The following is a 24,256-nucleotide window of genomic DNA, read 5'->3' as shown; positions in this document are numbered from 1 at the left end:
GAGATAATTCCTTGAATTTTGATAGTACAGTACATATACTTCACAAACATACCTTTGAAATTGTATTTTTCATTTTTAAATATATTTGTATAAGTAATGTTACAACCTAACCCATATTTAAAATCTAAGACTATTCCCATACAGTTTTTTCAAATTTTCAATGTGATTGAATAAGAACAATGAATTAAAAACTGTATATTTTACCAAATAATCTTCTTATGAATCTCCTCTATAATTATTACATAGGAAGTAATTTATATACTGTGGTACAGTACAGTATTACAATAAAAAAAAAAACTTTTATTGAATACTGTCAAATACACTGCAAGACAAAATTGTGTGTGTAAATGACTTTATGATCTTATATACAATCATCTACTAATTGTACTACGGTCAGCCTTTATATTGTTAATAAATTGCAATAACCATTTATTTAAACTTTCATCCTCTCGTAACTTTAGTTACTATTGACCTTCGATACAATGTAATATATTCTAGTGGTCAGGATGTATGAATATTTGAATAATTTCATAGATACTATTGCAAAATAAAACCTTTAACACTCGCCCAAAAATTTACATTATATACAATATACTGAATTCGATGGTGTTTTAAACAGCAAAATCACACATTTAAGTACTGTACTCTGTACCAATATACACCTCTTAAACTGGTTCCAGCAGTAATGAGGTAAAATCTAGTGTAATTTACATTATATATACAAGATACTCAATTTGATGTTTATGGTGTTTTAAACTGCAAAATTACACATTTTAAGCACTGTACTCTGTACCAATATACACCTCTTAAACTGGTTCCAGCCGTAATCAGGTAAAATAAAGTGTAGAAAATATACATGTGCTAATAATACTGTATTATATAGCAGCATACTTAAATGTATAACCAATTTATATATACAAAACTCAATAATTAATATAGTATAGAATATATAGAATATGAATTAAATACATTAAAAGCATGTTTGTTTTAATATTATAGTATACAAAACGCAATGGTAAAATCTTGTCTGCTAAAAATGTTTCCATTGTATATACATAGGTTAATAACATTATTCAACACTTTGTTTATAGTATTTAGTGTTAAATATTTACAATTGTTAAAATATGTTGCACATACAACATAGGGTAAAACATTAAAAATTTGATTAAACATCCCAAAGTATATAATATAGATCACTACAAAAATATGACCCAATAAAAATTATGTATATTCAAACCCTTGATTATTTTAAAACAATTTGTTAAAACAAGCATTATGCATCAAATGGAATATTGTCAGATAATTTACGAAAAACAAAACCGATAAAATATATTTAGCGTAAAGTACAAATTTGTATACCAAACAATTAAAAACAGCTTGTGTCATTAGTAATTGCTTTGGTAAACACATTTCAATTTGGTGGAATGTCGAACAGGAAGCTACTTATAATAGTAGTTAAACTTTTATAGTCATTCATCAGCAGAATTTTGAAGAAGTGGTCTGAAAAACAAAATACAATTTTTGTTAGTTAATTTAATTTTTTTTAAATAAATGTATATTTTTATCTGTCAACAATTTCAAGCTTTAATATGTTTGTATGTATGTATTTGTTTTATTATAAAATGATCTGTTAAATCACTCGATTGCAATACAATAAATTCACTTAAGAATTCTTCACGTGTGAATTCTTCACGTGTGAATTCTTCACGTGTGAATTCTTCACGTGTGAATTCTTCACGTGTGAATTCTTCACGTGTGAATTCTTCACGTGTGAATTCTTCACGTGTGAATTCTTCACGTGTGAATTCTTCACGTGTGAATTCTTCACGTGTGAATTCTCCACGTGTGAATTCTCCACGTGTGAATTCTCCACGTGTGAATTCTCCACGTGTGAATTCTGCACATATGAATTCTCCACATATGAATTCTGCACATATGAATTCTGCACATATGAATTCTCCACATATGAATTCTCCACATATGAATTCTCCACATATGAATTCTCCACATATGAATTCTCCACATATGAATTCTCCACATATGAATTCTCCACATATGAATTCTCCACATATGAATTCTGCACATATGAATTCTCCACATATGAATTCTGCACATATGAATTCTCCACATATAAATTCTCCACATATGAATTCTCCACATATGAATTCTCCACATATGATTTCTCCACATATGAATTCTCCACATATGAATTCTCCACATATGAATTCTCCACATACAAATTCTTCACATACGAATTCATCACATACGAATTCATCACATACGAATTCTTCACAAAACTAAATGAAAAAATACTTACTAATTAGTACTACAAATTTAACTTACTTTGATCCATTTTCAGTATCACTATTCAAACTCCTGTACTCTGCTCTGTACCTCAGACGTAGTTTAATAATATCATTAAAAACTTGACGTAAAATCAACTGAAAATAACCAAAGTATATAACAAAATTATTATATAATATTTCTGCATCTACAATTATATATAAAATTCTCAACCTGAGAAATAAAATACTTATTACAGAAAAACTTTTTGTGGAAAAAATAACATAAAACATTTACCAATGCTGCAAGAACATCTGCAACTATCAACATAGTAAAAACATGGCTCCAACTGTTGCCTAAAAGTCCAGCTAAGAGAGGGCCTATGGCAGCACCTATTGACCCAGTACCATCTATTATTGCTGTGACTGTAGAAAGAGCTTTAGCATTGCCTTTAAGTGATTCATGTGTACCCTATGAAAATAAAACATACAACTTATCAAGTAAAATAATGATAAAGGTTAAGTTGATGGGTGTTTATGATTCAAATGGTTCAAATTGCATCTGTCAACAAGCTAGCTATTATTACACTTCACGTCAGATATCAGATGAATTTCATTCAGTTGATAACAATTAATATATATAAATCCAAAGGCAAATTACTGAAAAATGACACTTCTGTGGGTATCAGTGGATACTCAATGGAGATACAAAATAAAGTAAGAAAAAAGCTAAAACAAAACGATAAATTAAAAGAGTCAGAACAATTTTTTTCACTCTCACTGGCCCTTCATCAGTGAAAGTGAGAGTATTTAGACAAGATATAATGTATACAGTATATATATTAAGGAAATTAATGATTATAGATTTAGAATGATAAAACTTACAAGATCAGCTGATACTGCAGTCGTTATCAATGCATAAGGACCATTCACAAAAAATCCTGTTACTATTAATAATGCTGAAATTTAAGAAAAACAATTTTGCAATTGACTAATGTTCATTAGTTATGTTACTAGCACAAAAGAACATTTGTTGATTTATTGAGTTGAGGGCGTGTGGCACAGTGTGTTGGACGTTGGACTACTGATCGTGAGACTGAGGTTCGAATCCAACTCTCGCCGCATTGCTTGTATCCGTAGGCAAGATACTTTACTTACGTTTGCCTCTTTCCACCCAGGTGTATAAATGGGTACCCGGTTAGATCAAGACACAACTTTGAGCTGATTACTAGCTGCATTATGGAAGGATGTTTCCATACGTGTTTGATCCAACAAAAATTGACTGGGGTGATAATGTTCACAGCATTGAGAGTTTGCTTATATGTGCTATATAAGAATGAACTATCACTATTATTATTATTATTATTTATGTTTTATAACCATACATACCTATTCTAAGAAATGAACTGGAGTTGCCAAACAGGTGGTATAAAAACATCTGAAATTAAACATAACAATAAAATTAAAGTATTCCATAGAATGAACCAGCTAAAAACAAAAAACTAAAGACAAAAACAATAATTTATTTATTATTGGCTATGTTTATAGGTTTATAAATGATCAAGTTGTATTATTTAAAATTTTATATTTGTTTCATTGTGTAGACAGAAGATCTAATTTATTGCAATGATTGTTCACTTTCTATGTGATGTTTAATTGTCTATTACAATTAATCTGATATTAACATCCAATTTCAATGAGCTATTACATATTTTTGATATATTTTGTATATTTTGTGTAAAAAAAAAATGTGTTCTTTTTGGACCAATAGATATTCTGTATTTAGCGGTTGCTGGTTTGTATGTTTTATACCATAATAATACATTTTTTTTTAAAACAGCATACCATAGGAGCAGCAAACACCAACATTACAAATACTGTTAGCCCACTAGCTGATGTCATATCTACAATAAGTCCTGCTAAAATTCCACCAAATATACCACCAGCATCAAACAACGTCGACAGGTCTGCACTCTTTTTATTAGATAAATCAGCTGTGAAAAAAAGTTGGTGATTTATGATACACGACGCAAAAGTGAACATTTAGTAGTGATTCATATCCTAAATGGCTTGATGAATGAAAAACTTAATTAGCAGCTAATAAATGAAATAAGTAAAACCACATTAAATCTTTCATGCATTGCAATGAAGGACATTTTTTTATATTTGTACAGTATTTGACTGCACCAGAATTTTTGTGCCAAAAGTGAAGCATCTCAAATAAATATGCCTATATGCATGATAATCATCATATGTTTGTTAACATCAGCCACACATCTCCCATAAATATATGTTTACATCTTACAATTATCTTATTTATTATGTGTGGAAATCAATAAAAGACAAACTTTGATTAAAGAGTTACTTACGATCAACTTGACTGATGTACAGAGGTAACCAATATAGAAATGTATAACTAACAAGTTTTGCAAAAAATAAACACAATGAAAATTCCACTACTCCCTGAAAGAAAACAAATATTACACAAACCAACAGTGGTGTTGGTAGTCTATGAGTGAGATACCTACCTGTATAGACTCTACATCTCATATGTAGAGTCTATACAGGTAGGTATCTCACGAAATAGACTGCTAATGTCATTATGACAATATGAAAAGAAAAACTGTTTGTAGTTAATTATTTTTAGCTACGGCCTAGTACCTTACAGGTAAAATACTTAAACAAGGTCTTTACTGTGTAAAATCTAAAACTAAATATTAGTGGTTCCTGTGTGAACTTACTGGTATTAAAAGAGCCCCACGTAATGATATTGCTTCTTCTTGAGAATGAGTATCCTTCTAAAACAAACATAAGAAACAAATACAAAAAATAAGACCAATATAAGAGTATACAAACATTTAAATATAGAATTAATAAATATACTTGCACAAACAGAATGGCTATTGCAGAATTGGGTACTCAGTATGCTTCAGATGGCACTATCTATTATCAGTGATTTATTTAAATGTAAAGTACATGCTAAACTCTAGCATGCTGATCATGGACAACCATATGATTATATCATGGACCTATAAATTAGATTTAATTTATAGATCCATGATTACATCGTTTTTAATACTCCAATTTATTATTAAATCATATTACACCCCTCACTTATAATTATAATAACTCACTTTTTTATTTACTGGTGCACAACCAACATCTTCTGGATCTGCAAATGATTAAACATATTTGATAAATTGTATATCAGGTTAAACAAATACAATACCTTTATTTTTAAAACATTTGTATTGTAATATTAATCAAAAATAAAATCGTACAAAATGAATTACTGAAAAATTAAACATTATACAGTCAACACTTCTGAAGTTGGACACATTTAGGCTAGGTCAAATAGTAGAAAAGTCCTGTTTTTACAGGTTGCATTTAGGTTGATTATAATTTAAAAATTGAACTTTATTTTTTAGATAAAGCCGAGTATAAAATTGCATTGCCATGATCCATATGGTTATAGTATACTTACAAACAACTAAAAAGAGAAATATGATAAGTCCCATTCCAGCAATAATAATTCCTGGCACAATAAAAGACCAACCCCAGTCATCATCTACCCAGATGGCAGCGATTAGAGATCCAAGAATGTTGCCAATACTGGTGTGCGAGTTCCATATTCCCATGATGATGCCACGTCTGAAAAAAAAACCAACAATACTTTCATGTTCATAATCATAGTCAAGCATCGAGATACCAGCATAATAAAGTACATGTAGAACCTCTACTCAGGGGACACAACTTAATATCAAGGGGACATTTTTCTTGTGAAACAAACAAAGGGAAGTATATGTTTTAACACTACAGCCAACAACTATTCAGAGGACACCCCTATTAAGTGGACATATGTTTTAACACCACTGTACACTCAACCACTACAGAGGATTGGCCGCTCCTGTTAAGGGGACACTTTTGTGTGTCCTGAAGGTATCTCTTAATAGAGGTTCTAATGTAGGTGTGTACTAATATATCATGGTTTGAAAATCAATATTAGAGAAATTATGTAGATTTAAAAATCAAATGTATGTATATAATTAGTGCTAAAGCTCTGTTTACACTATCAAACCATGGATCAAACATGTGACAACAAAATGTGACGTGTCCATATATGATGATGTCATATTACTACTATATTTGGGCATATCACCACCATATTTGGAAATATCACTACCATATTTATATCACATTTTTTTGTTAAAGTAGTTTGATAGTGTAGACAGAGCTTAAGCTACACATACATTGACCTCCTCTAATTTAGAGGTTAAATATTTAGAAATAAATAACTAAAACAAATATGAAGGAAGTCCACTATAATGACTGACCTTGTGACCTTAGAAATCAGTTTACTCATTTGATTACTGTTTCATTCAATTAAACTAAACAATTTTGTTTACTTTTAAAAAAGGTTTCAATGGCAAATTAGTTAATAATTAAACTTTCAATTCGATTACTATACTGTGCAATTACTGATACATTGTACAAAAAATAAGATGTATTAAAAGGCAGTTTAGTGATAAATATCCTAAGATAAGAGATATCATGTATTATATTCTTTCTTTTCTTGCACTCACAAGGAACTTTTATCTAGTATTATAAACAATAATGTTGAAATAATAATAATAACCCACTTCACACAATAACTAACCTTCCTTTTGGAAACCAATTTCCTATACACGTGACAACGGAAGGCCAACCACTAGATTGCATAAGACCTCCAAATATCTAGTGACAGGAGAAAATGCATGTTGTTATTTTATATACAGTACATTACTAGACTTCACTTTCAGTGCTAGCATATTTCACTTGTTTTCACAGTGCTTAAAGATTGTTTGTTTTTTTTTGCTCCTTACTAATTCAAAGCATGTATAAAATTACTGAAAAATATGACTTATAAGACTTATTCAATACCTGAATAATAACAAAGTATGCATAGCTGTGAATATTCCAAAAATATCCTAATCCAAAAAGTGCTGTAAACAATCCACTGAGCAACATTCCGCCTGTTAGAAAATACCGAAGGTTCATGCGTTCAGCAACATGACCGCTAAAGAACATGCCAATGGCGTAGGCAAATAAAAATGACGTATCCAATCCACCCAGGAGCCCCTTTGCATTTGCTTGATCTGAAGTAAAATATTAAACAATAAACAATTAAATAGGTTGTAATTAATTTACATGATACAGTATTAAGTTAAGTAGATTTATAAAAAAAGAGATAAGATAGTGAATTAATGAGTAATAGAATATATAGGTATATATTATAATACAATATAAAAATAGTAGTAGTAAAACAAATTTGGCTAACTTTTTTTTTCCTGTATAAAATCAGTTTAAACTACAGGTCAGCTATAATTTTTTTTTTTTAGAAATCTTGTTTAAATACTGTAATTGTATATGGTCAAATATAATCCTACTCCCTATAATGTAGGTTAACAAAAGACACAAAACTCCAAATCCATGTATAATCTTATACATTTATAATCCTTTGCTCAATCAATGTTATATCTTGATCATGTATACACCTGTATAACTGTATTAAAAAATATGCATCCCTGTACAGTGTATTATAAAACATTATGGCTACATTGCAAGAATGTGGAATACTGCAATCAGAAACATAGTCTTTACCAAATGGTTTATAGCAACACCAGCATGTTTCATTTGCCTCCTCTGGTGTCAGGATTGGTTTCCATTCATCCTCTGACAACAAGGTACAATTCTGATGAAGGACTTCCTGTGAAAATATATTGAGCAACGTGACAATTAATTTAATAAATCTCAGACCAAACTTCTAATACCAGGAATTCCTTCTGGTCTATCCAGGGTCTAATATAGTAATCAGTGTGAAAAATAAGACAATTACACTTATTGTTTCTTTTACATAGTTCTATTGTTGTAGAGCATACTTTCATAATGTTTTCAAGGAGTGGGTGAGAAAGTTAAAGCCCCATTCCCTACGTTTTTTAGATCTAATTTAAGATCACAAACTATATTTAATGTAAAAATAATACTATATGGTCCTATTGCGATAACTTTTTTCGTCTTTAAACGGTTAAAAATGTGAAAAATAAGCCGATTCTAATAATTATAGCGGCCCGCTATAAATCCCAAAATGCATTGCGCGCGGATTGATATTTTTGTTTTTCACCTGTAATTCCCCCACTTTTCGATCGATCGTGAGGCCAAAACAAATGGAAGACTCCTAACTTTTCAGCGAAAATACCGGGTTTTCCCCAATTTGTATCAACGGAGTCTGGCAAAAATAGAAAGACAATTAATGCAGCAACTATACAACGTCAGGATAGGTATATAGCTCGCGTACGATGTTCGTACGTTACCGATATTTACCAGCTAGGCCTACAAAACTTAAGCCTAGCTAGGCTAGGCCTAAGACCGTCCACGAGAGGTCGATCGCCGCGAGCTACTTAGGTAGTGCATTGTTTCTCACTTTTTATCATAATTTACCATAAAACGTACATTTAAGATAAGGAATGACATGGTTTAATGTTTTTAAAGTGATATATATGTATTATTTTCCAAAAAACGTCCAAAATTGCAGGGAAGGGGTCTTTAACTCATTGTTAAAAAACAATAGATATGTTGAGAAAATTTTTGAAAGAAAGGGTACTACTGAAGTCATTGTTGTTGTACTGCATTGCTATACTTTGAATATTTTAAATTCTATTTTCACTAAAAGTGGTAGACAGCAGCACCTCCCATATTATCTCACATTATATATACTGTATATATTGGAATAATTAAAACAATTTTAGTATACTGTTATTTATCAACAGTTAGCAACTACTGTAAGCAAAACTAAAAACACTTATCAATCAGTGACAAAGGTCATAAAAGCAAACAAACCAATTTCAGACGATTACCTATTATTAGAGTGGAATGCAATTGTAGTACAATTCATGACAAAGACCTCAATGCAATGAAGGGCAAATATAAGGAGAGTGCACTATAAACTAACAATTCAAAAGTTTCTGAAGTTTAAGAATTTAAGAACTAATTTTAATAATAATACATGGAACTATATAAATGCATAGGTCCATGAAATAATCTATTGAAAGCTATTCATTGATGTTTAAAGATTTAAAAAAAAACAAAAATCTGAAAAATAAAGATTAATAAAATCAGACTTTGAATAGGCCATTTTGCAGAGATTCACTTTTGTAGAAAAAAATCAGGTGAAGAACTATTATGTGACATTAAAATGGCATATTCACCAAAAAATGTGTACAAAATTGTTTTATAGGACAATATATATATATATATATATTTAAAGCATAACATTGAAAAGGTAAAGAACAGTCAATATTTTTAATTTTCTACCATATTAAAAATTAACTTTGTTAAAAGAACTTTGTCTTACTGTACCTTAACAACACTAATTGGCTTCCGTGATAAATGGTAGCTAGTGTATGCCATAAATGTTAATGATAAAACCAGTATTCGATATCTGTTTAAAGAAAAAAAAAACAAAATGAATGTAAAACAAGTTCACATACTGCAGTATAATATAAATATAAGATAGGCCTAGCCTACATACATCATAGCCCACAGACACAGTATATTATATATCTTGGAATATTTATTTCATTTCAATCATTGAAAATACAAAACAATTCAATCAATCAAGGCAAACCAATTTTGAAAAGAGATTTGTTACCAGCCAGGCCCCAAGGCAAGGGCCTTATTATTATCCTTATTTACATCAATTTAACATACTAATATTACTTAGTACAGTGGGCCTCATCCAAGCCTAGGCCAAGGCCTACTACTTACGGCTAGGCCTACCCATCTATGCGGCTTTAGGCCTAGCCAATAGCCTCTAACTAAGCCTACTAGGCCAGTAGACTAGGCTAGTATTAGTAAGTAAGTAGTAGAGTCTAGAGAGAGTCTAATCTAGCTAGGCTAGGCCTAGTAGGCCTAAAAAGTACAGAATCTTCAGAATCTTCAGAATGATGACTGGACATCGCTGATTTCAGCACTATAATCCAGTGGGTTTGCAGCTTACGGTACGCCACGTGTGCTCAGTTTTATTTATTTATCTATAAACTTTTTATGAATTTATCAAGGGCTTGCTCAAATGCGGCTTTTTGAGACAGCGCGGGTTCGGTCGGGAGGCTGTTCCAGTCATTTAATGTTCTGGGCAGAAAACTTTATTTGTAGCATTGTGTACAACAGAAGATCGGCGTATATTTATGCAAGTTCGTATTTCGTTGTTGACGTGATGGTTTCTTAACATATGATGGAATGTCAATGGCTAACTCCTCATTAATAGCTCATTTTAGTAACAATAACATTAATCTTTTCTTTTTCCTACGTTGTTGAAAAGTTGGCCAGTGTAGTGTGTGTAGCATGGATGTGACACTTGATGTTCTTCTGTAATCGGATGTTGCAAATCTTGCAGCTTTTCATTGTACCATTTCAAGCTTGTTTATAAGTTGTGATTGATGGGGATCCCATACTGTAGCGTAACAATAACATTAATCTTTTCTTTTTCCTACGTTGTTGAAGAGTTGGCCAGTGTAGTGTGTGTAGCATGGATGTGACACTTGATGTTCTTCTGTAATCGGATGTTGCAAATCTTGCAGCTTTTCGTTGTACCATTTCAAGCTTGTTTATAAGTTGTGATTGATGGGGATCCCATACTGTAGCGTAACAATAACATTAATCTTTTCTTTTTCCTACGTTGTTGAAGAGTTGGCCAGTGTAGTGTGTGTAGCATGGATGTCACACTTGATGTTCTTCTGTAATCGGATGTTGCAAATCTTGCAGCTCTTCGTTGTACCATTTCAAGCTTGTTTATAAGTTGTGATTGATGGGGATCCCATACTGTAGCTGCATATTCAAGTTTTGGACGAACTAGTGATTGATAGGCAGTTGCCTTAATACGAGAGTCGCATCGAGAGAAGTTTCTCCTTAGGAAGCCTAGAATCTTATTGGAATCGGTTATAACTTGGTTTATGTGTGGTTCCCATGATAGATCATTTGTTATTAAGACTCCAAGGTCTTTGCTGCTCTTGACAGTGGTTAGAATCTCTCCTTTCATCTTGTATTCAAGTGTAAGTGGATTTTTACTCCTCGTCATGTTCATTGTATAGCATTTTGATGGATTAAAAGACATCTGCCATTTTTTAGACCATTGGACTACTTGATCAAGGTCATGTTGTAGTTGTTCTTGGTCTGCTTTTTATTTACAGGTCGAAAGAGTAAACAGCCATCAGCAAATAATGTTATGGTTGTACCGGTGCTAATATCGTCTCCGATGTCATTGATGAAACATTAACGGACCAAGTACCGTGCCTTGAGGCACTCCTGATGTTACCTTTGCTGTTTTTGATATCTCCCCATCAACTATGACACATTGGTTTCTATTTGTAAGCCAATACTGGATCCAGTTTAGAGTTTGTCCTGATATTCCATATTTGCTGAGTTTGTGGAGTAGTCTCTGATGCGCAACCGTGTCAAACGCTTTACTGAAGTCAAGTATTTGTACATCAATTTGGCGTTTACATCCTTGGTCAAGATGGCGGCTGATTTCTTCAATTGTGTTTAAGAGTTGAGTTTCACATGAATGTTTCTTCAGAAAGCCATGCTGGTATGGCTTGATGATGTTGAACTTTTCAATATGAGCCGTGATGTTGTGAAATAGGATATGTTCCAGTAGCTTACAGCATACTGATGTTAATGAAATGGGTCTATAGTTTGCTGGTGATGATTTATCTCCCTTCTTATAAATAGGACAGACATTAGCTGATAATGATATCCAGTCATCTGGAAGACTTCAGTATTTATGTGTGGCTATGAAGTATAATGTACGCCGTGATTAGGATTCCGGCACCGGAACTCAACTGCCCACCGTTAGGGAATCCGACACGCTATTGCGCATGCCCAGAGCTCTGGGAAGTGAATTATAGCTTGCACTAATAGTGCCACACCAAGGAGAGTCGGAGTGTTATAGGGATTTACTGTAGCCTAGATAGTCGTTGCGCGAGCGAGAGAGCGATGGATGAAACTTCATGGCCTATGCCATACATGAATTAATAATTAAAATACGACTAATTATATATTATATTATAATATTTATAATGATATTAATAAGTATCAGTATCTATCTAAGATTTAAGAATCGTAATGCTGTTTTTAGCGTTGCAACCCTGACTTCCCGAACAGTTTTTTCACATCCACACGGTGGCTGCCGTGTCAAAAAATCAACTTGTGATTGCATGTTGTTTATGTACAGCAAAGAACTTAAGTTCTTTGTGTACAGTATAATGCGTTATGAAAAATCATAAAACTAGTCATGTAATTATATAATTCATAATGATATGAAGTTTATATATGAATGAAGCAACCATTTTTTAATTACAAAATAAATACTATAGGCCCACTGGTCACGTCTAACTGGTAGCCCTAGCCTAGATTAGTGGATCCCATATTAGTAGGCATCTAGGCTAGTTCGCCGTGTGTTGTGGCGCAGCTCATGAAACGATCCATCGCTGTTATTGATGATAAGTATAGAGTCGCCGATTACCTCGCTCTGCGCATGCGCAATAGCGTGTCGGATTCCCTAACGCTGGGCAGTTGAGTTCCGGTGCCGGAATCCTAACCACGGCGTATAATGTATCATCATCATAGAGGATTATAGTGAATATTAATATATTACACATAATATATTATTATTATATGGTATCATGTACTGTAGTTCACATTATGACATCCGATTATTTTTTTCTAGACCACCAGCCGATCCGATACGTACTCAACTGTATATCAATATCACCTACAGTATTTACATTGGCATTAATTTCCTCAACAAATTGTAAATAAATATCATAGATAGAGCTATAATAAGAATTGCATTAATTGCCTTCACCCAGTGTGCTTTTTCGGGGCTTCTTCTAGACGTACGCTCGCAAAACAAAATACCGAGTGAATGATCAATTTCGATCCAAGTCGGCCCTAAACCGTCTCGGCCAAAGTCAAGTCGGCCTCAAGTCAAGTCGGCCTCAAGTCAACTCGGCCTCAAGTCAACTCGGCCTCAAGTCAACTCGGCCTCAAGTCAACTCGGCCTCACGTCAACTCGGCCAAAAAATAATCGGTAAACTCGGCCCCGCTAAAGTATGGAACGCAAAAAGTGCAAATGAAGGGGATTGATAAAATAATATTTCATCACAATTTTTTAACTATAAATAATTCTGACTTTTAATGAATATTAATATTTAGACAATAATATATTTAGCAAAAAAAATAGGAATGATTTCACCAACTTTCCTTTATTAATACGTTTAATAAAATTTCAAATTGCACAATTGAAAACAATTCGTAGCTGCGCCTCCCTGCGCCTTTGGCAGCTTTTTCGATATCTACAACTGCTACGTGTTTTCACTGACCGGGGGATTCCCCTTTTTTCTAAACGCAAATCATGGACAAAAACGATGTACAATCATTTTTTTCTATGGCCAAATGGTGGAACGTAGGCCTCCGTCTTCGATTTACTAAAATGCGGTACCTGCACGTGTTTTTGTAACACGCGGGTACTTATATTCATATTGGCAATGAGTTCATTTTTTTATATGATATTATTTAATTATATTTTTTTTTTTATTCATTTTTTTTAAAGCGTGGATAGTAAGAATCATAATAATATTAAGTACTTTTTGCATTCCATACTTTATTGTGGCCGAGTTGACCGATCAGTTTTTGGCCGAGTTGACGTGAGGCCGAGTTGACTTGAGGCCGACTTGACTTGGGGCCGAGTTGACTTGGGGCCGACTTGACGTGGGGCCGACTTGACTTTGGCCGAGACGGTTTAGGGCCGACTTGACCTGCACCCGAATGATCAAACAATCGGCGGTTCCGCACAGAGCACGGCAACAAATGTTATCGTTCATTAAATAGTCGGTCCACAGTCGAGTCCAAGTACCATCGTTTTGCTCGCTGCATGAGAGTGTCTTTTCCGGCCATCTAGGCTACTTACCTTGTCTCAGTACTACATTTTTGTAAACACCAAATACCAAGCGGTATATTCCTAGAAGCCATAACAAAAAGCTGTAAAATATTGACTTTTGTTATTATTTATCTTCTATTATCCATGAAGCTCCTCTCTCTCGCTCTCCTCTCCCCCGACGATGTTGTTGTTTTCGGTGTCACCTAAACGCTCGACTCCTCGATCTGAAAATAAACGACCTCTAGCGACCAAATTGCCAATCAAAGGCCGTTTGCGTAATTTTTTTTTCCAGGCAAAAGGACGAACGTGGGCAGAAATCATGAATAATTCATGATTAATTATGACATAATAGGGAACATTATAGAGGGCGCTATATAAGAATGCAGAGATATTAGTAATTAGTGTAAACAATGTTTGCCAACCGAAATGTTTGGTTTAGTGGTAAAGGCTTTAACCTATTACGCTGAAGCCCTCGGTTCGAGGTCTTTCATGAACATGTTTTTTTTAATAGTTGAGAGAGATTATTTAGAGGGTTAGGTTTAGTATATTTAGGAAGTAGATCAGCTATCTTTCAATTCTTTATAATAGAAAATAACTAAGGTAATGAATTATTCATGACTTCTGCCCACGTTCGTCCTGGAAAAAAAAAACACGCAGCCCGTTTGGCACATGATCATCAAATGACTTGGAACGATTATGGAACGGAAAATACTAAAATAACCTGAAAAATAAAACAATACACAAAATAACTACAATTTGGTATACAATACATTTACTGTATAAAATATGCATATAATTTTAGTTTAGAGAGTAGTCTGGGTACATGTATCAACATTTATTTTGAATTGATTAATTAATTAATAGATAAAATTAATTTCGAGTTAATTTAAATTTAATTTGATTTAGGCCTCCTAGGTCCAATAATATATTCATTACATGGCCTGGCTATAGTATTATAGGGCAGGGGGGTATACCTCCTATCTAATATAATGGGATGATATGAGAGATTAAATATAGATGCGGCGCATCATCATTGTTGGAGTTATTGTCAGGTCCTACTAACACCACCAGATACCACCAGATACCTATCAGAGCAACACATTCTACCACCAGAGTGGTATCTGGTGGTTTTTGTCAATTCCCCCTGGTCATATCGCTTAAGGCCCATTTACACCATGTTTACACTATAGGGCGATAACGATCGACGATAAATAGATAAATATACATTTTTCATACCTGAAACAAAGAAAATGTTAAAAGTTTTCATCCTAGAACTATGCTGAGCCTGTCTTGATGAAAATGATATTTTCACAAGTCCAATCAAATGACGTCATGATTAGTAAGAGTAATCATCGTGACAATACAACGATTGTATTGGTCATGAAGTCATTTGATTGTTGTTTTTTTTATTAATCCTTTTTATCAAAGACAGCTTAAATGATTATCCTATAGTTTTAGAACAAAAACTTTTCTAATTTATTTTGTTTTATGCAAGAAAAATGTATGTTTATCTATTTATCGTCGCTCGTTATCGTTCTAGTATAAATGGACCCTTAGGCATTTCCATATTGGGCAGTTTATTCTATCAAAATCTAGCTATTATTTGTATCAGTATTCAATATTTATTATTTTCGTAAGGTAATAAACTCCATCTTTCTATCGTCACTCGTCGACGAAAATACATCATATAATTTTGATATCACAATTATTGAACGGTGATAGAGATAGATTTTTGCGCTGATGGCTTGCCACACTTTTCAGTTTTAGTTTATCTAGAACGAAGTGCGCAAAATCAGGTTCTTTATAATCCATCGAAAGATCAAATAAAGAAAATAAAAAAGTGCAGGATCGATCCAAAGTGCACATGGTTTATGCTTTTTAGTAAAATAAAGTCTAGGTGAAGCTCAGACTATAAAATAGAAGTGTTTTTGTTTAGTAAAGGTAAGTGTATCGAATAAATTCCATATACGGTTTACGACTTGTCATTAGTTAAGTTGTGCCTGCTGAGCGCTAAATATGGTAAGCATGGCGCGAATTGTTGAATGAAATGTGATGTGTGGTACTTTGCCTAACATAACATTCAAGCCTACCTAGGCCTAGGCCTATTTGTGTTGTAGTTGTGTAGTAGTTGTGTAAGGCCTATTATATAACGTGCCTTTGTGTTTTATAAAGTTTATTGTGCTAATAATAGGGCTAATAAATATAATGTTTATGATTAGTGCATTGGTACAAATAATTTCATGAGATGAAAAATGAAATTCTATTTTCACGAGGCGAGTGAAAATAGTACTTCATATTTTTACCGAATGAAATTATTTATTACCATCGCTCGAAAAATGAAAAAAATGTACTATTAGTCCTACACAATCGTTAAATAGTACGCATATAACACCTAAATAAATTCCTGTCATTTAGTTGGACGATGGGTCACATGGCGTGCATTAGTACCTTCTATGTAACAATTGTGTAATATACTTTTACGAGGGAAAAATGTGTATGGAAAAAATATGTGAAATCTAATAACAGCACCAGCTGTCTGTTCTGCAAACTGAAGCAGCGACGTGCACAAGGTGATCTCTCCTTCACAAACAAGATCTCACAATCAATAAATGGCAATGAAAGGAATCTACTTACTGTAGATGTTATATACAGTATAACAAATAATGAATATAATTATATTCGTTTGATGGTACAAAATTAATAAAATTTCATTCGGTGAAATATGAAATTCTATTTTCACTCTAGCTTCACCTCGTGAAAATAGAATTTCATATTTCACCAAATGAAATTATTTGTACCAATACCATTGAACTCATAAACATTCATTATTTGTATAATATTACACACAAATCAAATGACAGGAATTTATTTAGGTTTTATACAAAATATTAATAGGTAATAATTTAGTCCAATTTAAAAATGTGTTTTTATTTTTTTTTTTTCAGATTTAAAAAAATTGTATTACAATGGAAAGTGTCTCATTGATGATGACTACAATGATAAGTGAAACCACGACAGCCTATGAAACTTCCATTCCCAGTAGTATATTATGGATGACTGTATTAGGTTTTATACTATCATTTATATTAGCTGTTGGAGTAGGAGCTAATGATGTGGCTAACTCTTTTGCTACAACAGTTGGTGCAAAGATTTTAACATTTTTTCAAGTTTGTATCCTTGCATCAATTTTCGAAACTGCTGGTGCTGTTTTCCTCGGATCTAAAGTTTCAGACACGATTAGGAAAGGTATTTTTGATGTGTCGCTATACGAGGGTCAAGAAGATCTACTAGCCATCGGGCAACTATCCGCCCTTAGTGGTAAGGATGCACTCATGTGATACCATTATTTTCTATTCCACGCCAGATATCTATGGAGTATGTTGATTAGATCTGTATGTAAGCAGTCGTAGAGAGTAGCGCCAACCATGAGCATGCTGCCAGAACCAATTCTCTACTCTTTCTGCTGTGCTAAGTTCTTAATTTTATTCATGCAAATGTGGTGTTTGTGTACACAGGACCAACATCTCTTAAAATCCCATCCGAAGTGTGAGGGGATAGAATCAGAAAAACATCTTGCCTGCAAACAAAACTGGCCATTGTCTCAATTTTGTAGAACCTAGTTAGAAAAAACTAGCATCAAAGAGAGTGTTTTAAAAGTTTATATTACATAGCCTATGTCAATACGCGAACGTGATTGGTTGAAACTGCATCACATGACTGCCGCTGCGAGGATTGTAAATCGTATATATCCTTGAGAACGGTGATATTGACTGTGTAATTTTCGCGTAATTATTGTGTCCCCTGTCATTAATCATATAAATTCTCGAGTACGATGATATTGACTGTGTAATTTTCGTGTGCAACACTCGCGTTTGCCGATAAATAAACAAAAGTCATCTACTGGGTCTTGAACTTGCAATGCAATTGTCACTCCATCACAAGACAACGCTTCATGCGCTGCGCCACGGAACTTGCTTGATGAAATTGATCATCGAAACTATTTAAACTATGCATATATAGCGCCCTCATTTATTTTTAGTCCTCTCTAGATGTGATGAAACACCGTTTGTGATTGGTTAATACTCACAGTAGTAACTGGTACGCGCGCGACGCACTGAACATCCGGTGATTCGGCTCGAAGTTATTATGAAGACGAATTATTATTTATTCGGCCTACTAGGCCTACCTGATAACTATTAATGTAGGCTTATTGATGGAAATTCTTCTGTTATTATTTAAACGACCTAGGCTAGTGAATATTTCATTGCCGAGGAATCATTAATTACCGTAGCAATTATCTGTATATTATTCTTCGACGGGTAAGGTGTCTGGGCATCTTGTTTACATACATAATACAATACAAAAAGGAGGCCTAGCCTAGCTACCCGACCCAGCAGATATTCTACTTGTTGTTGGCTATGTAATATAACAGATTAGATTAGACATCACCTCGGGAATGATATTAAGTTCTTGGGAATTATATATTTCCCTCGAACATAATATCATTCCCTCGGGGATTTCAAATCTTATATTTAACCTCTAAGCAGTCAATATCTGTATAATACTTTGCACTAATAAATACATTTGTTTAATTTAGGTGCGTGTATATGGTTGTTTATTGCAACTTGGTTAAGTCTACCTGTTTCTGCAACTCATAGTATTGTGGGTGCTATGGTTGGCTTTCATCTTGTAGCTAAAGGAACACAGGGTATTAATTGGCAGAAGTTTGGTCTTATTAGTAAGTGCAAAGTTTCCTTTAATTTGATGATTATTGTGCCCACTCAGTAGGCCCACAAAGTAGGCTCACACAATAATTATTATTAACTTGATTATGCAATCCATCGGGTTTTGTTTTCTTTTCTTTCAGTTTCGTCATGGTTTACCTCTCCATTTCTCTCAGGACTGGTTTCAGCAATTATATTTTTACTATACCAGCACTTTGTTGTCAAAAAGGTAATTGTGAATACTATCTGTAGTCCAAATGGACTGTTCAATTGAATTTCAATGAGATATGGCTGAGTGCCCAATGACTAAAATAGTAGTCCAGTGTTGTTAAACAGAGTGTAACTTTATAATAGTCGTACCTTACTTAATTTGTTGGTATGCAAGTTTGTTTCCGCTAGTTGTATTACCATCATTGCCTAAAGGCCTATGCAATTAAATGATTATTCAGTGTAAGGGATGATAAACTAAATAAATATAAGGGATTTATACTAATTTAGAACCTTTTTGAGACACTTTTCCATAAAATAAACAAGGGTTTTAGGGTGTCCAACCCTATTTAGGGAATAATCCTATTGGGTAACACTTTTTTGTTAGGTTCTGAAGCTGTAAGAGCCCAATTTAGATAACTGCTCTCTTAACATTTGATTTTATAGTATTGTACTTAACTATGATTATTTTTCATTTTAATTTGTCATCATAACATGTTTCTGTGTGAAAAGAGTTCATCATTACATATTTATAATCATTCTCATTATAGGTGGAACCATTAGAGCCAGGCCTCAAAGTTCTGCCTATTTGTTATGGAGCTATTTTTCTTGTAAACATTTTTTCCATTACATTTGATGGTCCAAGCAGTAAGTGTTGCATTTCATACATTATTATTATTTCATCATCTTTATTTACCATCATTGTTTTTGTTTTATCCGCAGTGTTACATATTTCATTCATATATTCCCATAATTATGTTTTATAAACTGTACTTTGTTTTCCTAGTGATCGGCATGGGTAACTTACCAAGATGGGCACCAGTTGTTTTAAGTCTTGGAATAAGTATACTAATTGCTGGTATTGTGTGGTTCTTTGTAACTCCTTGGCTGAGAAGAAAATACAAGCGTATGTATATTTAACTTCTGTATATATAAATCTATATATATCCAAAGGCAAATTACTGAAAATAATGCTGTGAGTATCAATGGAGATACAAAATAAAATAAGCAAAAATCTAAATAAAAACGATATGTAAGTAAGTAAAACAGCCAGGAAGAGTAGCAGAGCTTTCGGGCAACACTAGCCCTTCATCAGTGCAATCAATTTCTGTACGTGAAACATTCTTGTTATATACAGTAGAACCTGTATTAAGAGGACACCTTCAAAACCCAACAAAGTACCATAATATTCTAGTGTCTCCTGAATTATATTATATTTTCCATTGTTAATTTCATGTCCCAAATTCAGGAATCTACTGTTCAGTATATATGTATGCAAAAATCAAAAAGTAAACATGCTGTAATAAAAGTTTTAACAAATGTTTATATTATAACGCTAGTAATACTAATCCGTTTATTTTATATTGACACTGTTGATTCGTCTATTTGTTTTTTAAATATTTTCATATAGTTTATTTTATATCATTGTTGTTACTTTGCGAGTACGGAACCTGAACTCTTGTTATAGTGATTAGGTTCACTTTTAGGTTCCTGCCTACTCCCTTAGTTTCTGTGTTTTGTTTGTTTGTAACTGGTTTTTGGCAATAAATAATAATAATAATAATAATAATAATACATATCATATTTTCTATTATAACCTTTTAATGTGAGTTTTGAATGAAACTAAAGTTTGTGTTTCCATTCTGATACAAAGGAGAAATTATTGCTGAGACACAAGAAAGAGAACATAGAATGGAAGAAAAGATAAGACTGTCACAAGAGGTACTATCACAACAGCCAATTGATGTTGAAACTCAAAATGGTAAACCAAATATTGAATACTGTAGTACATTTGTATAACCCGACGTGAACATTGATTGATTGACTGGCTGGCTTTGGAATTTCTTATGAACAAAATGCATAAATTTTTCTCAGGCAGGACTCAAAACCATGATCTATCTCTAAAGCTCTGTCTACACTATCAAACTTTATGTGACAAACCCCGCAAATCTCCAAAAAAACATAGCAAACCCCACCAAACCAACATAAAAGTGATTGAATCATGTAGTGTACAACCCACTGGGTATATAAAATATTAAATTTCTACTGTTAACTACTTATTTTTGGGATAAAACATCATTTTTTGGTTAAAAATTAGCAATCATTTTTGACCAAAAAATGATGTTTTACCTCCAAAATAAGTAGTTAACAGTAAAAATGTAATATTTTTTTTACATGGATATACCCAGTGGGTTGTACACTACATGATTCAATCACTTTTATGTTGGTTCGGTGGGGTTTGTTATATTTTTTTGGAGGTTTGCAGGGTTTAGCAATCATTTTTTACCAAAAAATGATGTTTTACCTAAAAAATAAGTAGTTAACAGTAAAAATGTAATATTTTGTTTACATGGATATACCCAGTGGGTTGTACACTACATGATTCAATCACTTTTATGTTGGTTCGGTGGGGTTTGCTATGTTTTTTTGGAGGTTTGCGGTGTTTAGCAATACCCATCTTCGGTAAACAGGTACCACTCAATATATAGATTTTTATTGTGGAATTGACTACTGAAGACAGTGTTGTCTTGACATCTTTAAATTCTCTTTTAGGTATTAATGGTAAAACACAGAATGAAGCTGAGAACGAAGCAAGTACATCATCAGGTAAATAATAACATTGATAGATGCATTGAGTGATGCACCATGTCTAACATAAGAGCCATAGAATGTTATAACCAATATGTTGGATGTGTATCTTTAGTTTTTCTTCAAATATACAATATCTTCTGTTTGTAAATGTTAGATTCTCAAGATAGTACAAGTGATATTCAAGAGCCTACTTTTGAGCGTGGATGTACTATTTTCAGTCGACTGTATGCAACACTGCATCCTCCAAAAAAGAAGGCGCTGCCAGAATGGTTAGCTATTCAGGATAATCTAGTTGTAAAGAAACTCTGTGGACCTCTCCAGATATTGTCAGCTTCATTTGCCAGTTTTGCTCACGGCGGTAATGATGTCAGGTAAGCTACGGTATACTATATTCACGTTACCCCTAAATGGTAAACAGCACCTTGTTAGTCTTTGGTTAGATTTATGTATATACCTTGGTATTCTATAATTATAAGTATCTATCATCCAAATATCTTTTTCAGCAATGCTGTGTCTCCCTTCGTTGCGTTGTGGCTGATCCATAAGACAGGTGAAGTCTCCGGTACCACGAGTACACCATATTGGATTCTGTTTTATGGTGGCTGTGGAATCAGTCTTGGGTTGTGGCTATTTGGTAAAAGAGTTCTCGAGACAATGGGTGAGAACCTTACCCCAATGACATCATCAAGGTTAGTTCAAGTTGTAACACTGTATAATGTAGATTCAAGAGTGTCTAGAAATGCCATTTGTAGATCTATAGCGCTTTATGCAAATATTTATCTGGGATAAAGGGTCTACTAATGTGTGTGTTTGTATATATCATATCAGCAATATACCCACACTTTCCATTATTTCTAACATAGTATACAAGACAACAGTGTTTTTTGTTTGTTTTTAGTGGTTTTACAATCGAACTAGGAGCTGCCACCACTGTTTTAACAGCCTCCAAGCTTGGGATTCCGGTCTCAACCACACACTGCAAAGTAGGATCCATTATTGCAATAGGTTTAGTTCGATCCAGAAAACATGTTGATTGGAATCTCTTCCGGAATATTATCTTTGCATGGATTGTGACGTTGCCAATAACAGCTAGTATTAGCGCTTTTATAATGTATTTATTACAATTTACACTATAAATTGAAAATTTTCACCTGTTTACTCCTACTGATTACAAATAAAATAAATGAAATTTCAATCAAATATATAAGGTATGGCAATGCTAATATCTCCAGCTGTGAGATTCATAAGAGAATTTTAAAATAAGTTTGCAGATTTAATTTCAAAAAGTTACTTAGATATGGGAGTGGTTTTATTTTTGGTGAAATTGTTTTCATAACAAATATATCTGGCACTTTGAAAATGCAGTACAGTATCTATAAGTTAATTAATTCCACATAAATTGGTTTGGCCAGCTTCATTACTAACCGTATATAATATTGAAAAGTTCATATTTCAGAGCATTTTCCGCATTCAAATAATTAAAATATTGTGATACACTACACTAGGCCTACGTTCCAGAAGACGGAATAAGTTATAGTTATTGAAATAGACTATTTTTATCAAAACATTCCGTTTAGAAACTTTATTCCTGAAGCCCACCTTTAAAATACTTAAGCCTGTGTTGTAAATATTCGGTTTGGTGTTTCAAACACTGTACTACCTCATAGCTGTATGCTTTTGCTGTGTGATTGTTATAACTTGTGGTCACAGTTCAATGAGCACATGACGTGTGATGTTATCTTTGAAGTGGTACACATCACACACTTTATGGTGCTTGCTGTCCAATCACATAGCTTTATCTCATTACACATGTTTTAAATATCTATAATATGATAGATTTTTAAGTTACATATTTGCTTTCGTTGACATAACAAGAACATTATTTATTAAATTTCAACAGTGTTTTAAGAAAACATGTTTTACTTTACAAAATAGCTAGTAGCCAAAACAGTATTAAATAGATGCACTATTAAACAGATTTTTGTTCTTGGTTTTTTTAATAGACCTCCATCATTTAGCAGCTGACAGATTTTTGAGTTTGTGTTGTTATAGAGGGCGATCGTCCCTTACGTCATTACTTCGGGTTGGGGGATGGTTCTTTTTGATAATAGTTTCAATGCACAGTACTGAATTAAGAAAGGTCTTTTATAGGCAAACCATTAAAATCATTACTTTAAAACGAGCAATGATCTTTTTAGCTCAGTTTGTCATTCAACAATTGCACGTCTTTGATACTGAATGCAAAATATTTGATGTAATAAAATGTTTTAAACAATCTAATTGCTTATTGTTTTTAATGCTTGTTTATTGAATATCTGCAATAACAAATAATATTAATCAAGTTAATATTTAAAGTGTTCTGCCGAAGCACAACATAAGATTTTAGAATATCTATAATATAAATTAAGTTAACCTAGAAAATTTGACGCGTATTGTAATATTTAAAATGATCTTCCGAATCACGACATTAATGTTTT

At 33.0% G+C, this 24,256-nt stretch overlaps 2 protein-coding genes across 2 annotated transcripts; one reads left to right on the top strand and one right to left on the bottom strand.

The window, feature by feature from the left end:
- Window positions 1-82: 82 nt before the first annotated feature.
- LOC140040367 (glucose-6-phosphate exchanger SLC37A2-like) lies at window positions 83-14,462 on the bottom strand. Its single transcript, XM_072086255.1, has 15 exons — window positions 14,287-14,462; window positions 9,678-9,759; window positions 7,923-8,028; window positions 7,203-7,417; window positions 6,940-7,016; window positions 5,767-5,933; window positions 5,417-5,454; window positions 5,024-5,080; window positions 4,652-4,745; window positions 4,128-4,276; window positions 3,672-3,720; window positions 3,168-3,241; window positions 2,581-2,754; window positions 2,344-2,441; window positions 83-1,500 (listed from the first exon to the last, which is right to left on the bottom strand). The coding sequence occupies exons 1-15, from the start codon at window positions 14,346-14,348 to the stop codon at window positions 1,470-1,472; spliced, it is 1,473 nt and encodes a 490-aa protein (XP_071942356.1). The 5' UTR covers window positions 14,349-14,462; the 3' UTR covers window positions 83-1,469.
- Window positions 14,463-16,075: 1,613 nt separating this feature from the next.
- Window positions 16,076-24,062, top strand: LOC140040361 (sodium-dependent phosphate transporter 2-like). The gene is made up of 11 exons (XM_072086244.1): window positions 16,076-16,197; window positions 17,202-17,574; window positions 18,854-18,994; window positions 19,124-19,209; window positions 19,739-19,835; window positions 19,975-20,094; window positions 20,842-20,949; window positions 21,741-21,794; window positions 21,934-22,150; window positions 22,283-22,468; window positions 22,678-24,062. The coding sequence occupies exons 2-11, from the start codon at window positions 17,223-17,225 to the stop codon at window positions 22,913-22,915; spliced, it is 1,599 nt and encodes a 532-aa protein (XP_071942345.1). The 5' UTR covers window positions 16,076-16,197; window positions 17,202-17,222; the 3' UTR covers window positions 22,916-24,062.
- Window positions 24,063-24,256: the final 194 nt, after the last annotated feature.

This window comes from Antedon mediterranea, chromosome 2 (genome assembly GCF_964355755.1).
Source record: "Antedon mediterranea chromosome 2, ecAntMedi1.1, whole genome shotgun sequence".
In the NCBI taxonomy this organism is placed as follows: Eukaryota; Metazoa; Echinodermata; class Crinoidea; order Comatulida; family Antedonidae; genus Antedon; species Antedon mediterranea.
Note: the sequence above shows the minus strand (reverse complement) of the source record. Positions and strands in the feature narration are given on the sequence as shown.